Source organism: Theropithecus gelada, chromosome 5 (genome assembly GCF_003255815.1).
Source record: "Theropithecus gelada isolate Dixy chromosome 5, Tgel_1.0, whole genome shotgun sequence".
Classification (NCBI taxonomy): Eukaryota; Metazoa; Chordata; class Mammalia; order Primates; family Cercopithecidae; genus Theropithecus; species Theropithecus gelada.
In genome coordinates, this window is record NC_037672.1 from 142882442 (window position 1) to 142900810 (window position 18369).

At 40.3% G+C, this 18369-nt stretch overlaps 1 protein-coding gene across 3 annotated transcripts in view; it reads right to left on the reverse strand.

The window, feature by feature from the left end:
* The window catches only part of ZNF827 (zinc finger protein 827), a 175112-nt gene that overhangs the window by 124002 nt on the left and 32741 nt on the right, over positions 1 to 18369 (reverse strand). For all 3 annotated transcript variants that reach the window (XM_025386277.1, XM_025386278.1, XM_025386279.1), the window contains exons 2-3: positions 13717 to 14766; positions 3792 to 3964 (exon numbers count right to left, since the gene is read on the reverse strand). In XM_025386277.1, the coding sequence (XP_025242062.1) occupies positions 3792 to 3964; positions 13717 to 14766 (1223 nt within the window). The remainder of the gene's footprint in view (positions 1 to 3791; positions 3965 to 13716; positions 14767 to 18369) is intronic.

The window sequence follows — 18369 nt, forward strand, 5'->3', positions numbered from 1 at the left end:
TTAAAGACCCTTTTAGTCTACTAAAATGAAGAGATGCTTCTTTAAAGCACGTCATTCTTTCTAGGCCATGTTTAGGGGCTCACCTACCCCCTGGTCATTTCACATAAACAACCCATATCAGGTGCTATTACATCATTAGGGCCATCTCTTCACCACTGGGGCCATTTCTTGGTAGCAGCTGGATGCTTGGGTTGTGGTATTTCAGAGCTTGGGGAAATTTTGGGAAACCTCTACTGCATCCCCCACCAGGGGGACAGGTGAGGGCCTTCACGAGAAGTTACAGCTCCTTAAATGGCAGACCTGAGACTACTAGAACGCAGTACCCTGACTCTTGGTCAGTTTCCCGTCAATACTTCACCAGTGTTCTTTGTCTTAGCAGTCCTCCTCACCTTTTCTGTTCAATTTTAGTTTATGAATTCATGTTGAATTCCTGTATCTTCACTTATCCAGGAAAATTTTAAAGGACTTAATGGAAATCTGAGATAACCCTGAGGAAGCTGGAGGCCTTTATAAGCTCCTTCCACAGCAGGTCATAAAAACATTTGCACAATATATTATGAAGGAAAGGTGGGCTAAAAGAACGTACAGTGACTAGGACATAATAGGATAGAGTAAGTACTATAATACAAATATAGTAAGTACTATATTTGTTGAACAAAGAAAGTAGAATCTCATTTTTCTTTAAAAAAATTGATATACCAATATAAAAGAATATACATCAAAGTGATAATGGTTATTTATCATTCTGGGTGATGGGATTAAGGATCAATTTTATATTCCTTTGTTTATCAGTTTTTCTAAGTTCTCAGCACTAGAGACAGATCACGAAAAAGGGAAACGGAATAAAATTTATTTTAGAGTAATTTTTTATACCATTTCATTGATTATTTCTAAATGTGAACAAACATTAATGTATATTCAGATGGTTTTCGGATGATTACTGTATTAGCTACCTTTACTGAATGTTGTTTCTCCAGGCTAGGCACTGTATTAAGTGCTTTATGTGCATTATCTCATTTAACTCTTATAACAACCTCATGAGACAGACTGTAGGATTATTATCTCTATTAGTGGAAACAGAGGTTTGGAGAGGTTAAATGATTCCTTCAAAGTCTCACAGCCCCTAAGGTGGAACTGAGATTCTAACTAGGGTTTCTCTGACCATACAGTTTGAGATCTTAATCTCTGGCTATACTGACCCCACTTCTTAGGCAGAATTCATTTAGAAAATCTGTCCACGGCCGGGCACAGTGGCTCACGCCTATAATCCCAGTACTGCGGGAGGCCAAGGGGGGTGAATTGCCTGAGGTCAGGAGTTCAAGACCAGGGTGGCTAACATGGTGAAACCTTGTCTCCACTAAAAATACAAAAATCAGCCAGGCGTGGTGGTGCACGCCTGTAGTTCCAGCTACTCAGGAGGCTGAGGCAGGAGAATCGCTTCGAGCCAGGAGATGGAGGCTGCAGTGAGCCGAGATGGCACGATTGCACTCCAGCCTGGGTGACAGAGCTAGACTCCGTCTCAAAAAAAAAAACAAAACAAAAACAAGTCTGTCCATCCACATTTGTAGTATCTGGTGGATGTAGCAGAGGATATCTACCCATAAGACTACAATCATTATATTTCCAGGTAGACTAGATTTGCAAAATGTAGCAAAATTAAAGTATATTTAACCAAATAAAATCATGAATGCTTTGATTAAAAAAAGAACAGCCAATAAGTGAGATGGAAAGCAGGGACAAGAAAGAATATACCATTTGATAAAATTAAACTTGCATGAGCTTTTCTCACACTTCCCGTATCAAAAGCTCAAGTCATAGCTCAACAGGTTAGGACACCATGAGTTTGAATAAAGTAGTAATTTCACACAACTGCTTTATCGTACTGGTTATTGATTTGTTCTGAAAGCATTCTAAGACCCCACGACCCGCAAAGCCCTTGCAGCTCTCATCTGTGACACTGCCATGGCCGGCCGTCTGTGTCATCAAGGCACCCAACTTATCTCCCTGTAGTTTCAGGGTCAGTAGTTCCTGCTATTGAAAACCCTGCTTTTTTTCCATGGGTTTATAAATAGGTTGTTTTAAGTGACCCCGAGCTGAAACCAAGCTTACAAGGTGTCAGGCTAGATGCAAGTTTTCTGCCCGCTGAAGCTTTAAATTTGCCAGACCTGATTTCTAAACACAGCTTAGGAAATAGTAACTAAAACAAATTTTCATTTTAAAGGCATTTCTTTTGAAGTCTCATCCTACTAATGAAATTCAACTTTGCAGGTTTAAAATATAAGTTTTTACTTTGGGAAGAAGTGACAGAGGATGACGAGGGTTAAAGTAAAAACTAAGTCGGCTGAGTAAAATTCAGCCAACCAGAACTCCTGGTTAAATGGATTCTGAAGATGAAGGGCATGCAACTCCCAGGAGACAAAGGCAAATGATAGAAAACAAATTACATCATGGATTTAAATTTTTTTAATCTTCCAAGCTATTTCCTAAAGTCAGTAGAGGTTCTATCTGGTCACACTTTTTTAGAGCTATAATTCTGAAGAGTGATTACTTATCTATTTAGAAGGATTAGATCGCAAGATTTCCAAATAAACAAATACCTTAATTATGTCCACACATTATGCTTCTTATGGTAGGAAAGGAAACACTTTATAAATAATGTCAACAGTCAAATCATATCAAAACTATCAGTGAAGATATGATTGCTATTAAGATGCTCAATGATAGTTATTAGAATTAAATAACTTCCATTGAAAATTCCTGTGTCAGACATGTGGCTAATATTCTCTCTTTAAATACTAATGACAAGTCTTCCAGACAAACATTATCATTCCCATTTAACAGAAAAGAAAATTCAGAGTCTAAAGGTTAACTTGCTCAAGACCACTTAGCTAGTAAGTTGCATAATAAGATTTCAATTCAGGTCTATCAAATTCAAAAGCCCATGCTCTTTTGATCCCATGAGATTCCTGCTTGATTCTGAGACAAAACCCTTCACATTAATGGGGTCAGCTAAAAAGATTTCCATCTAACTAAGTTTTCCCCCATCTCACATAAGAGGGACTCATGGATTCTAGTCAACTCTTCTGTACATGTTTAGTGTAGGTTTGAGCTCCCCAGTTGTTTCTAATAGGACATTGAAAATTATGTCCTTGGATGTTTGGTAAATGTAATCCTGGGAATTATGATAGCTCAAACAATGACAGCCTCAAGGAGAGCTACAGTCTTGTTAGAAAGGGCCCCCAAGCCTCTCACAGGGCTAAATAAAGTTAAAGGCCAGGTGCCTTCAATGTCTTCATGCCTCCTACACAGTGTCTCTGCGTGTTCCTCTGAGTTTGCAAGCTGGAGAGTAAGGCAGTAACAGACAAGGGCTCTCTCTCCAGGAAGGGGAGCAGGTTCAAGAGCCCCCTCTTTGGTGCTCAGTCCAGCAGCTCTTCCTGAACTTGGCTTTCCCTGCTTCTTGCTGTTCCCCAACCCTGCCTCTGGGTGCCCCAAGAAATGCGTCAGCACACAAGCCAGGCAGGCTGCTGCTCCCCTATAGGAGAGGACCACCCTCCAGTAAGTACATTATCTGGATATTGAAGGTTCTCTCTGCCTTTAAGTTCTTGGCTGCAAAGTGGACATTAACACCTTTCTGTTGAATTCTACCTTGCTACACGGAGTACTGTCATCCACATGCTCCATCAGTGAGGCGCCCTCCCTCGGCCAAGAGGGAGGTCAACTTGCACCAGACCATGTACAGGAGCCCTGGCTGTGCCTGCCTCTCCAGGAGGTGCCGTCGGTAGGTGGCTTACCTTCATGTGGGATTTGAGATTGTCCTTGCGAGCACACCGGAATGGACAGAGCGGACACTGATGACTTTTTAAACCTGTGTGAATCACCATGTGCCGCTTCCAGTAACTCTTCCTTTTAATAACCAAACCACATATTGGACACTGGAAAGGCTTTCCACTTTCCTCTTCTGAGGCTTGGAAGAAGGAGAAAGAAAGGAACATTAAGGAAAACAAAAAGGTACATTGCATCTGGCATTAATTCACATACACTGCCGTATAAAAAGCACTAAAAATGATTTGGGGTTTTTTCTTGACAATTCCGAGATTTTATCCATAAGAAAGTTTTAGTACTGCTTTTCTTCAGGTAGAAACCCATATTCATCTAGTTACTTTCATCTGGGCTCCATTTTCCGAAATCTGATCATCCTGCCTTGTGAAAGTCTGACTTCCAGAGGCCATCCAGCACAAAGGAAGACATCTGCAAAGGGGCTTCGCCCGGCCTGTCCTAACTCAGGGCCCAGGGGCACCATCCACAGTCAGAGAAGCCTGAATGCAGGGGCTTTGTTTCCTGAAGGAAACTGTCAGACTCAAGTCCATGTCTGAATTCCTGAACTTGGAAAACAGTGAGAAATAAAAACAAATCACATGGGACAGAGAATAATGCACTGCTCCACACTGAAAACCAAACAGCTATCATAAACCTCACTCTCTGAACTCCAATGGAGACAAATTTTTGGATCCCTACTGCTGACTTGTTTAGTTGTGGCTTGAGCAGATGCTGCTGCCAGTGTAGCCATCAGGGGGTCTTAAGGTCAGGGTTTTTGACCCTTTTATTTCTGTCCCTTTGGTAGCCACTAACAATATGTGCTGGCTTCCTCTGCACGGTGACTGGGCTTTGCTGACCACTTTCGGAAGAGCTGCAATGGGGCCACGGCAAATGCTCCAATCTTTCAAGAAATTAAACAAACCAACTACCTCCTCCAAATAAAGCTAAAGTCGTTCTCAAAGTGAAGGGTCTCTGTTGTGACACTACTGCTAAACTTCTGGTCTACCAACTTACATTGCTCGGTGCCACACTAGCCTCTGCAATTTGAGGATACAGGGAGTAAAAATAAGCAGAATCAAGGGCTTAGACATTTCTTTCTTAATCATAAGGAATCAGAAATATTTCAAAACCAGTTAAATGACTTGGCATATGTGCCCACAATAAAATATAGAAAGCACTTTTAAAAATGAGCTAGATCTACAGACGATGATATAAAAACATGTCCAAGATATTAGCATTGGTGGATAAAGCAAGATATAAAATCATATATCCAGGGTGATTCTATTTTTGTTTTCTAAAAAAATGGGGATCAGTCACAGCTAAAACCATTAGGTGAAATATTAGCAGGGAACTTTATAAAGGATGGATCAAGTTGACAACACCTAAAACCACTAATTAATCTTAACATTACTAAAAATGGGGCAGATACCGTGTACCTTCTGATGTCATCTGTGAAATGTCCTTATAAAAAATGAAACAATCCTCTATATAACTAGCCCTTTATTGGAAATACAATTGATTTTTTTAAAAAAGTGTTAAACACACCAACGGGATGAAATCAGCCAAATCTATAACGTGTGAATTCCTCAGGACAAATGACCCAGTTTCTTCAACATGTAAATGGCATTTTTAAAAGAGAAGAGGTTATGGAAAAATAAAGACTTAAGAGATATATACAAAAAAATGCAAGGTGTGAAGCTTATTTGGATTCTGTTTAAATAAAACAACTGTAAAAGGACATTTCTCAGATAATTGAGGAAATACTGATTATAGCTTGGGTGTTCCAAAATATCATTTAGCAATTGTTATTCCTGTTAGATGTGATAGTGGAATTGTGGTTATTTTTTTAAGTCCTTATCTGTTGAAGATATATACATGGAAGTATTTACAAGAAAGCTGACCATGATGTCTGGGATTTGCTTTAAAATACTTGAGAAAAAATAAAGGGAGGGAATGGGAAGAATGGCATTAATAAATGGAACAAACAAAAAATGGTATCTTTTTACTTGCATGAAAACTTTCTGGAAGCATACCCAGGAAAACACTAAGCAGTTATCACTGAAGGATTGTGGATTAAAAGGAAGGAATCAGGAGGGAAACTTGTGTTTTCATTTCACATCCTTCTGTACTATTTGAATTTTTTAATGTACACGTTACCCTTCTAATTTTAAAAGAAAATATTCCCAAGAGTATACTTTAAAATAATTTCATCATGTATTTATTAGGTCAACTGAGTCTCTACATACAAAGGAACACTTCAAATGGATGGAACCAGAAGGTTCTGGAATAAAGTTAGAGCGTTCTAAAAATGCAGTTTTACTAATACAGGTCTATTGCTTAGCTCAACCATGCAACTTGAAAAAGAATCAAGTCTGGAAATTCTACTTGTGACGTGTTCCACCACATGTATTTCCTTTTGTAATTAGGGGAGTAAGAGGAAATGAGGGTTTCCTTTTACTCTAGGAAGAGCACACCTTGTAGACACACATAAACAAGCATTTTTATTAACCCCCTGTAGCTTTTCTGCTGTCTGTTTTCGTGAATTGCCTCTGCCGATCTGGAGTCCTATTTGTAATCATGTCTCTTGTCTTCTATGCTTCCTTGTCATTTCCTCCACCCTGATATTTTGATCATGAAGACTACATGATGAACAACAGACTGGAGAGAAAGGACTGAATGAGGCCTCTACGTGAAATTACTGTCATACACTACGGGGAAAAAAATCATAACAATGTCTATTTGGGGTTGTAAGAACATCAAAATAATAGGAAAGAGATAAACAAACAGGCTGTCATTGATCCCCATCTTCAAGAAGTATGTCCCACTATCAGATTCCTAAACTACCTAATTTTACAGAACTGTCTGGAAGAGGAGAGAAAAATTGAGATGTCTTCCACTGACCTGAGATTTCATAGCACACCATAGCAAGGCAATAAAAGGGCATTAGCTGAAAAAATGAACTCCGCCGGCTTCCCCTCACATCTTGCCTTGCCTAATGTGACCAATGCATTTCCTATTCTTTCTGAGACCCACAGTCTTCACCTTAATCAACAATTCTTTATTTCAAATGTATTACAGAGTACATTACATTTAACCCTGCATATTACTATTTCATATAAATCCATTTAGCTATGCTTCCTTAGTTTTAATTAGTAACAAAATACACCAGTTGGGAACAAATTAGGGTGCACTTGAACTGACTAGGAAAAAAATTAACACACAATGAAGAGAAACTAACTGCAAGAAATGCGGTCAAATAGCTACACTACGATAATTTTTGAAATTTTTAACTGATCACAGCAGGAAAGGAAGACGACAGAAACCAAATGATAAAAGAAACTCAAGTACCATGATTGATTTTCACCTTTGGCCAGTAATCTCCCCTGATAACATCTGCATTTTTATTTATTCAAGAAAGAAATTTCATATTTTAGTAGGATGCTCTCTATGTGTTTATGATGTTGTTAAGTACTTTAAAGAAGGGAGGAAGTAAGGTTGTATTCTATTTCGTATGCCAAACTATTTTCAGGGAACTGACAGCTGTAAATTTCACTTAAAGTTAGAACCTAAGGAAATATGACCACTTCCTCAGAATGAACCATACACTTTTGAGGCAACAGGATTGAAATGTTCATAATTTTGCCTAGTTTACAACTGCCTAATAAATAACTTTTCCCAAGTATATCACTAGCTACTTATTATCACTGCGAACAACACTAAATTCCACCAAATGCTAAGAGAACCAGTGGGATGAATAGCTGCTGATCTGCTCCTCTGGAGATAACTATTCTCTTCATAGGCAGTAATATTATTGGAATAAAAGAAATAATGAATGTGCACAAGACACCTGTCACATAGTAAATAGAAGCTACTTGTAGTAGCAGTTGTTGTATTAAGAGTAGTGACAATAAACAAACTCTACACATGCCCTGCAAAGCTGAAAACTCACCATCAGAGCAGATGTAAATCTAAACAACTAACATCACATAATAAATACACGGTTCAGAGCTTGGCCCAACATGGTAGTTTGTCACTGGAGCCAATATGAAACACATAAGCAGAAGTCCATAGTGTGGCTCAGGTAGGGTCTGGCTCAGCCTAGACAAAATACTGATGGATAATCCAGCCCAGCAGGGAAAAAAAAGACATGGAAAAGATAGTAAAGAGTGGAGGGAGGAATTGGCTGCAGTAGGGCCTGGAAGTCCTTACCTTTGTGTCTCCAGCACCCAAACAATGCCAGGTACAACATATAATTCAATAAGTGTGTGTTAGACCATAAGGAGATTAAATGAAAAAGGTTGGGTTAAGGGAATAGAGAGAAGTGAAATGAGGGCTAGAAATGAAAGGAAAAGATGCAGGAGGCTGCCAGTAAGTCCCAGTGGAACTTGTGTTAGGCCAAGAGTGTGTGTATGCCTTTCACATAGTGCCCCAATACACATTCTAAATGAATGGATGGATAAACAGGTAAATGTTCATGTACTTAGACCTCAGCTATTTCCAAAAATGAACCTGGAGCAGCTTATATTAAAAATGCATATGGTATGACTACATCATTAATAAAGTACAGTGATATATGTTGAACTATTTATAATGAACAAGATCTGCCCAAAGCAGAGATGATCTTGTGGGAAGCTTGATAGCGAATTTTAAGAAGCAACATTAAACTCAAAAATTAGGGGGAAAAAAGTCTGTTTTGAGTTAATAAACAGAGTTTTAAAACACTGAGCAGTAAATATAAGCAAGGAATTCTAAAACAGGAAAGGATCTTGCCGATCATCCAGCTCTGTTTACAGATGAGGATACTAAACTGAGGTGGTATGCCGTGAGTCTCTCTACTAGTTAGTGGCAGAACTGAGATTACAGCTCATCTCTTCACTTCTGGTTTGCTGCTCTACCCTATTGCCTATGCATAAATCCCCAAAACAACAACAAAACTTCATTGGGCTAAAAAAAAATTTTTTTTTTTAAATCATGGAGGGTTGTAGTAGCTTAACCGCTTTAACACAAAGGTATTTTAAAAACAAATGTAACTGTTTTGTAGGCTTTGAAATCAAACTTCCTGTTGTTCAATCCTATGTGGTGATTTGCAGCAGGTCAACATAACTTGCAATTGGATAGTTTCTGCATATAGACCTTACCATAAACTTAAGAGTTCAAGATGCCTGGTGACCCTGGGTCTGCATAATCTGTGCATTATCATGGTCTTCATTCTGGACCTACTAACACTACCGGTGCACATCTGTGTAGGATGACGACCCATCTTCCTTCCTAACAATACACATGGATTTTAAATCTTTTAACAGAATTGCCTTGTCATGTGTCTCAAATGCTATTTCATGGCAACAAAAACAACCTAGATTAGCAATGGATGTCCCTGGGTTTATCTGTTATTATGGATGCAGACTTTATTAATGCCTATTTTAACTAGTAAATATTCAGAGAAGTCTGATATCTACAGCCATACTAAGTTTAAATCACTGCAAAAATATAATTGAGATGAACGACGGACAGTTCTAAAAATCTTTGTTAAAAAGTGAATTTTCTAAACAGGTTCACGTGTGGCATCATTCTCAGATTAAGGCTGATTGAGACTTATGGCCGGGCCCTGTGGTTCATGCCTGTAATCCCAGCACTTTGGGGGCCTGAGGAGGGTGGATCACTTGAGGCCAGAAGTTCGAGACCAGTCTGACCAACATGGCGAAATCCCATCTCTACTAAAATTACAAAAATTAGTCGGGTGTGGGGGTGCATGCCTGTAGTCCCAGCTTCTCAGGAGGCTGAGGCACAAGAATTGCTTGAACCGGGGAGGCAGAGGCTGCAGTGAGCCGAGATTGCACCACCGCACTCTAGCCTGGGCTATAGAGCGAGACTGTCACAAACAAAAGATTTACTATAATAACCATGGGCCTAATGGGAGTATCAGGAGAGGTGATCTCCCTCTCTGGACTTTGTATGCTTTTGCAATAATTTTAATAACATCACATAAATATTAAAGAAAACAGCAGCCAGAAACCCGCTATGTATTGACCCACAGGAAATATTCTTAGTTCTCAGCTGTATGAGACCAGGTTTGCTTCTAAGAATATTTACATTTTATTCAGTACAATAAGATGTTTTGGAGACCCTCTCTCTGAAACCCTCCCTGTTATTTCTTTTAACCAGGAGTATGGCATCCTGGGAATCTTGTTGGCCTTCTACAAGAAACTTTGTCTTTAAAATAAAAACCATTTATTTTATTCTTAGCTGCAACAGAACAGTAGCTTCAAAGAGAATTCAGTCAATGTGTGACATTTATCTTTATAGCAAATGGACATAATCTTCCCTCTATCGTGTCCCCTTTCAGAGGAGCTGTGTAGCATGTGCTGGGGGCGTAGGGTCACATGAAAGAAACCTCCCCCTCAAGTGTCACGTCTCTCTTGCAGGGCGGAAAGGCTATCGAGTGGTGGACTCTTGAAGGAATTAAATACACCATGACCTGGCAACCACTGAATCCTGTTCAAAAAAGAAGAATAAGGCCAAACCTAAAAGACGATTTTTTTTGTTCACGATTTGGACTTCCCTTGACCTAAAGAAGGTCAAAGAAATGCTGGTGTCTAAATTACTCAAGGCAGAATCAGCTTTTCTAGAACATATCTCTTTGTAACTTAAGAATCAACTTTATATGCCTTTTCTTTTTTTGCACATTTTGAGAAATCGCTTTTTAAAAATGAAAGCCCTGCCTGAAATCAGGATGGTGTGTAGTTTATTTTTGTGGCTTTTTGTTGTTGTTCTTGGGGGTGGTTATTATTTGTTTACTTAAGTCATTAGGCAACAGAAACTCTTTTCCCTGCTGTGAGAGGCCATTGCACCTATGTATTTTGAATTAAACTAAGATTTCCTTCTAAGGAAGAGGAAAGAATAATAATGACAAATGTTCTGAAACAGGGGTGATGGCTCTCACCACATTTCCATAATGCTTCTTAGGTAAACTGAAGGTACATCCCAATCCAGCCCCAGGTGGCCCCCAAACCAACAGTACAATGTGTGGAAGGTGGGGGAGGGAGGGAGAGAGAAGAAAAGGGAGTTGGGGAGGGTGGAGGGGACAGATGGAGATGACCCACCTTTCCTTCCACTCCTCAGATGCCAAAATCAGGGATCCCCAGTAACACCAAATCGTGTACCCATGATACAAAGACAAATAACAAAATTAGATAATCTATGAACTCCTTATTAACCCATAATCTAGCTAGGCTGCTGGGAAGTGATGACATTCACTTTAACTGAAAAGAGTGAGGGCATCCCCTCTTCTGTTTCCAATCCATGCAATAACAAACAGAACTTGAACGCAGGATGTGTCCACGTGGACATATGGAATATTTTTTGGGTAACAATTTCAAGGACCCTCAATTTCTTGGCAGTGATCTTTCCTCATGCATGAGTTTTACAAAATGAAAGATTTTTTAAATAAAATTACTCTGCCAATGAAGCTGCTTCTTCAAGTCTTAGACTGTGAACAGAAGCATGTTGAAATGGGGGAGTTGGGGTGGGGAGGCCTCACGTACAAGTCAATCAGCGCAGGGTTCTATAACCCAAAGCTGAGAAGTTCCTTTCCCTCCTCTTTCAGTTTGAACATTCTGAACATCCATTGATTAAAATATTAAGTGTTTCAGCAATATAATAAATTTAGTAAAAAGCAAAGTAAGAAACGATTTCTTATAGTCTCCTATATTCAATTATTCTGAGAACCCCACTGAGTTGCTGGCATAGATTAAGTGCATTTAAACAAAAAAGGAACATAGTTTTTCCCTGAGGTGTATTTCCTACAACAAAACAAACAAAAAGTCTACCATTCACTGGAAGCTCATGACCTCTTTCTCATCTTTACATGTATCTAGTTGTTTGAGCGAAAAAAATTATATTCACAACTATTGCTGGTTATACCCGAGACTACTTTAATATGACAAAGCTACTACAGTTCGGATTTCAGGAAACATGGTTTTATCAGTCATTTCCTTCCAAGTCTTCAATCAACTAAAGTTTATTATTAATTCTGTATAAGCTTTTCCAAGTAACAAATGTCCACTTGAATGTCTACTAGAAACACCATTCACACATTTATTGAATAACTAGATATGCAGAATATATATATAATTATTATTTTCATTTTTAAATTTTTATTTTTTTGAGACAGAGTCTCATCCACGCTGGAGTGCAGTGGCAGGATCTCAGCTCACTGCAACTTCTGCCTCCCAGATTCAAGCAACTCTCCTGCCTCAGCCTCCTGAGTAGCTGGGATTACAGGTGCACACCACCATGCCCGGCTAATTTTTGTATTTTTAGTAGAGACGGGGTTTCATCATATTCGTCAGGCTAGTCTCGATCCCCTGACCTCATGTGACCCACCTGCCTTGGCCCCTCAAAGTGCTGGGATTACAGGCATGAGCCACTGTGCCTGGCCTAAAATTTTTTTATATATAGCCATACCTCTCTTTCTACCGCTATCCCTAAATGAAATTTCTATAAGTCAAGAGTGATTTTTTTCCAATGTAAAATTACCCCAGCCTCCTTCGCTCTTCTCCTTATTTCCTAATTTTACCCATTTCTCTCCTTATTTCACCAGATGGCAGGTGAGAAGAGAGGAGAAACAGAACTTAGAACTGATAGACAATCCTAGGATTTTATTGACATTTCAGAAACTCTGGAGTGAACAGTTTGAATCACTGAGAGTCATAAGAGTCCCAGATACCCATTTTCCTCGTTGTCTTCTGCTGTTGACTCAAGTTTTGAAGTAACTGTAATTAGCGCATATAGCTCACTCAGCCATTTAAATGGAAAGTTGTCATAAATGCATCAAATTGATGTTAACTATGATCATTCAGTCAATTATTTGCCATTCCAAACCCTCTTCATCACTGTTGTTGAAAATAATCAAAAGTTGGCTAGATACACACAATGGCAATGTTTGTACCGATGAGGATGCACATAGCCTACTTCCTGCTCCAGTCTGGCAGGATATCCTTAAGAGACATCTGAAACCCCAACATGCATCCCCAGGAGCGTGTATTTATCATGCACACAATTTTAAAGCAAACCAGAACAAGAAATAGTGTTTCCACTGTGAGAATTCAAGTGACTAAATTTCTCCCTAAAAAGATGAATAATTGTGAATGCTAAGGTCCTATATGACAGCGATTTCTCCTTTGGAAAGACTGCCTCCACTAGAAAAACCTTAGGATTCAAATTTTCCACATGCATATTCCTTCAAAATTGGATTGTCTTTGAATTAAATAAAGCATTCACAGGAAATGTGTTGATTATGTTTGATTGACAATCTTTTTTAGAGTTCTTATAGGACAAGAAATTTTAGAAGAATAGGATACGTGAAAAGGGCTTAAATTCCACAAAAAGTAATAAAAATGCTAACATAAAAGTATATGCTGTGATAAATTAGGGCAGAGTAGTTCCTGATTGTACAAAAGTCCATTTGTGATGGAGGCAGCAGGAGTGTGGGCTCTCCCTTGTCCACTATTTCAAAAGCAGTGGGTTTTTTTCCCCTATGTTCAGTGATGCCATGCACTCCATGACAAAGATGCTTTGATCTTCTCCCATTAAATATATCTTGTATGGACCTAGTCTGAACTTAGTAAGAAAAAAAAAAATCATTTGTATGAAAGGGAGGGAATGCTGCGTGTCTCTAAGATTATTCATTACCTTTCAAAAGTGAAGCTATTTGTGAAGTCTTTGTGTAATACGTACATGAAAGACTACTATGCTGCTTACTTAAAGTATTTTTGTTGTGCTCTTGCTTTCTATTCCTGCCTCAGATCAGATGGGGAACCCAACAGAAAAAGGCAACGAATAAGACACCATGGTTTATAGTCTGGAGGACTTACACGATGATTGAAAGAAAAGATGCCATACCTGAATTGGAGGGTTTAGAAACTCTTCCCTTAGGAACTGGGAGTAATAATAATTCCAGGGATTGTGGTGGTGGTGGTGGAGGTGGTGGAGGTGGTGGTGGAGGTGGCGGACTGACTTTTTCTGGTTTCTTCTCTGAAGGCGGGGGCGGTAGAGGGTCCTCAGGCAGCAGCGATGACTTCTCAGCCAGAAGACTGCCCGCAGCCCTTGCTGCCACCTCCTTCAGAAGGGCCGCTGAGGAAGTCATAGAAGCCAAGGAAAGGAAGGAGCTGGCCGGTGGAGGGTGCTCCTGACCGGGAGTCAAACTTCTCTCACTGACCTTCTTGGACAAAGCGGCCAAGGTAGAACTGGCAGACTGGGAGCTAAAAGGGGAGGAAAAGGACTCAAATCGCATGGTCTCCTCAGTCCTGGTGAGAGATTTGTCCTGCAGAACGGCATTGGCTGCAGCTTTCAGTTTTAGGATGGCTGAATCCGGAGACAAGCTGCAGGTGGTGGTTGAGTTTGGCAACCACTTACCTTGATTCCATATAAAACGGTTACTTGGAGTGTATTGGTCATTCTGTTCCTGCTTCTCGGCCAACTTCCTGGCCAGAACACTGAGCTGCTGGGCGTGGTGGGAAGGTGGGGAAAAGGAGAGGTTCGAGCCAACGTTCACGGGGGACTCCACTCTGCCATTGGCCGTGGCTGCAGCATCGAGTTTGAGGGAACCAGCCTCCAGCAGCCGCCTCAAGTTGCTGCTCAGGGGCTTGTTGGAGCCTGGGTCATCGTCACACAAAGAAGACACTCCCGGGGAAAGGTGATCTTGACACTGCAGTGAGTCTCGCAGGACCTCACCGTCCAGTGCCACCAGCTCCAGTGTGTGGCTGCTGGGAGTGGTGCTTCCCAAGGAGGTGTCGGGGGACGTGGACTGCTCCTGGATCCGGTCCTCCAGAGACAACTTATAGTTCTCCTGGACTTCCCCAAAGGATGCTTCTGACGGAGTCTCTGAAGAGTTTCCATACCAGTGTTCTCCTTCACTGAGCTCTCCCTCCGCCTCTTCCTGCCTACTAACATCTGGGGAGAATTAAGAAGATCAGGTTTACTCCCAAAGTGAACAATAAGTAAGTCTCAAGACATTCAAATGGAGTTGATGACATGCTTTCTCTTCCCTTCCACCCAAGAACCAAATGAAAGGTGGCAACAGCCTTAACAGAATGTCAGAGAGACTTGGCAGAAGCCTGAAAAAAGTAAAAAATGCCAAACAGGCAAAGGTAAAAACGTACCCAAGTAGTCCAGATAAGCTGAAATGGAAAAGAAGGAAAAAGAAAAATAGATATGGTAAAGAGGTAATTGGATGAAGAAACTGCTGTTTTCAGGGAATGGAGGGAATGGAAAGAAGCCTATAACCTTGTGAAAAACCAGCACAGTATGTTTAGCACTGTGACAGAATGAGAGAGGCAGCCTGGCATAGTGGGACACAGACCATGAGACACAGACAGTGGGAAGCGCTTCCCTACTTTCCAACTCCATGACTCTAGGCGAGTCACTGAGCTGGTTTGAGAATCCACTTCCTCCAATCTAAGATGCAATTCATTTTTTAAAAAGCTTATCAAAAATGTAAATAATACCTGCTTAACTCACTCCATCAGTTGTTATGAAGCTTAAATCATAATAAGCGTGTGATCATGTTTTGAAAACAGTCAAGTACTGTATAAAATCAGACTTCATTAGCAAACACTACTCACATTTCTGACTTCTGACTGTGACAGTATCTCCCATGTTATGCATGCTACCTATTTTAGGGTCCTCAACTCCAGTTATCATCATGCTTGCCATGTTATTACAGGCAGCGATTAGGAATGTGTTCTCTCCCTCCACTAAGAGTCTCTTTTCGTTATTTTCTATTTATCGATCCACCGCTACCACTCCCATAGCACTCCCATGCACCAGTTAGGCAGGCTCCTTGCCATTCTAGGGGCATTCACGAGCCCTGCCACTTTTCTCACGATATTCCTTCTATCTGAAATGTCTTTCCCCAGAAAAGCTGACTGTCTAATTCTACTTACCCTTTGACACCCAGCTCAAAGGTTTCTTCCTTACAATTCTCCCTGGAACTCTCAGTCAGAATGAACAAAACTAAGATCTTGCCTTCTTGGAGCTTACATTCCAGTGGGGGAAGACAAGTGTCAAACAAAATTAATAAATGGGTAAATAACATAGCATGCCAGAGGGTGATAAGTCCATGGAAAACCACATAGGGCAGGACATGGAGGATGGGGAGTAATGGGTGGGAAGAGAGCTGCAATTTTAAATAGGTGGTCAAGGTGGAGCTTCACAGAAGTGGTGACATTTGAGTAAAGACTTGGAGGAAGTGAGAAACTGGCCATGCAGACGGAGAGTCACTGTGAAGGCCCTGCTGTGGGAACATGGCTGGCACGTCCATGGAGCAGCACTGAAGCCAGTGTGCGTGGAGTGCAGTGAGTGAGGTCAGAGCAGTGACACAGGAGGTCAGAGAATACCATGAGTGAGTGTGTGTAAGCATGCGTATGACTGCGTATGCATGTGTGTGTGTGCATGTGCGCACGCACTGTGGTGCAGGATTGGAGTCACGCCGATCCACAGGATGTTGTGAACTGCAGGTACATCTTCCGAATTTGGCAAAACTGGGGACCACTGGATGGTTTGTGGCAAGGGAGTATTATGACATGACTTATGTTGTTAAAGCATTGTTCTGGCTGCTGTGTGGAAAACAGACTCCAGCTACAAGGATGAGCACCAGGAGGCCAGCTAGGAGGCTAGAACCCAGGTGGGGATTATGAAGGCTCAGCTCAGGACTGCAAGGGGTGAGAAGTGACCCAATTAGGTACATATTTTTATTGCAGAGCCAACATTCTCATATTTTGTTTATATTGATTTTATATTACTCTAAATTATCTGTCTACGGTTGGCTTCCTTCTAAAGTGGTGCTCCTAGAAGGCAGGAATTGTATTTTATTATCTACATATTCCACACTGTGCCTAGCACAATGTCTGGTCCCTAGTAGAGTTCAATGTATGTGTCGGGATTGAGCCAAAATCCCTCCTTGCATGAAGTTTTGCCATATAACATGCTGTTTCTGTTTGAAATAGAAATAACTAGAACTAGTAATGCATGAACTACACACTAATACATTGATCTTCCCATGCTATTTAGAGAAGAAATGTCACAAATGACAAATTCTCTTTCACGAAGCTAAAATTCTGCAACTCCTTCCTGAGATTCTTTATTAAGTTATCAAGAAAATGTAAAATATCAAATGGAATTTGCTGGGAAAAAAGCAGAAGAAATTGAATTTTCTCTGTTAAAAACAGTCTGGTTCTTTGTGATCTGCCACATTTCCTTCTTCCCACTTGATTTCAACATTTTTCATCTTTCTTGAAATTGGCGGCAACCCTAAACTCATCATTTCTCCAGTGGCTTCTTGGAGAGATGCTTTTTACCAAACACCAAGCAGTCAACATCAATTTCAACAATAGGGCTAATTTTATGTTTCTTTGGCAAACCACCTTTCTGGATTTCAGATTAAACATCTCATCCTTCAGTAGAATCACATAGGAAGTATCCTATAAAGTAGTAAGTCAAAAGTTTAAAAATCCCTACAGTAAGAATTTGTTGAATATCTGCTCAAAGAATCTTTTCTTTAATCTTTACTATCAAATGAAGTACACTCATTAAGTGAAGTAATGGGAAAATATATTTTTCAAATTTAAATACTTTTAGGTCATATGTGTGTCATAATAGAGTAGCTCAAGGTAATCAAGAATGGTTCCAAATTAATGCAGCAGGGTCACCTAACAAAATACATAAAATCTAGGTTTTGAGAACCACAAGAAGTTACAACCACACATTCAATCTTGTCATTTTACTCAGACTATTAAATACATTAAGTAAAGGTTACTGGCTGAATCAAAGGCACACGACCACATAGAGCTAATGCAGAAACCAAGAACCCCAAATTTCTCAGCTGGCCCAGTGCTTCTCTGCAAGGCTCCACTGCACAATCTGCAGACAGAACCTCTGAATGATGACTTCTAGAGAGCTCTGAGCAGCTGCTCACCCCCTTTCCATTCCCCGTCCTTCCTGCCAGCCTCTTGAATCAGAAATCAGCAAGGGATTCTCTTAGATAAGGACAGTATTCACTCTTTATCTTCAGATAAATCATTAAGAGGTGAGTACTCATTATTCCTGTACTCTAATCTCTTCATTCCCATTCTGCCTCTTCTTTGTTGCAGTTGGTCAAAAGGAGATTCAAATACCTAAAGAATTTAGCACATCTACTGGCAAAGTTCCAAAAGCAAAGCTTAATTTCCTAACCCCCTCCACACCCTCAGTGAGCAAGAATATTCCCCCTCCAAATGTGCTGAAACAGGTGAGTGTGCAAAGAGGTAAGTGTGCCAAAGGCTAAAGAAACAGTCAACTCAGGCTCTAATCCTACCAAGCAGTGATGAAGATGTCCCAACATTCTTGAAAGATACAACAGCTAATATTTACATTTAAAGCAACTTTCCTAATCTTGACAAAACACAAACTCAAAACAAACAAGTGAATAAACAAAGTATTTCTTTCTTTCTTTTTTTTTTTTTTTTTAGACAGTGTCTCACTCTGTCGCCCAGGTTGGAGTGCAGTTGGACAATCCCC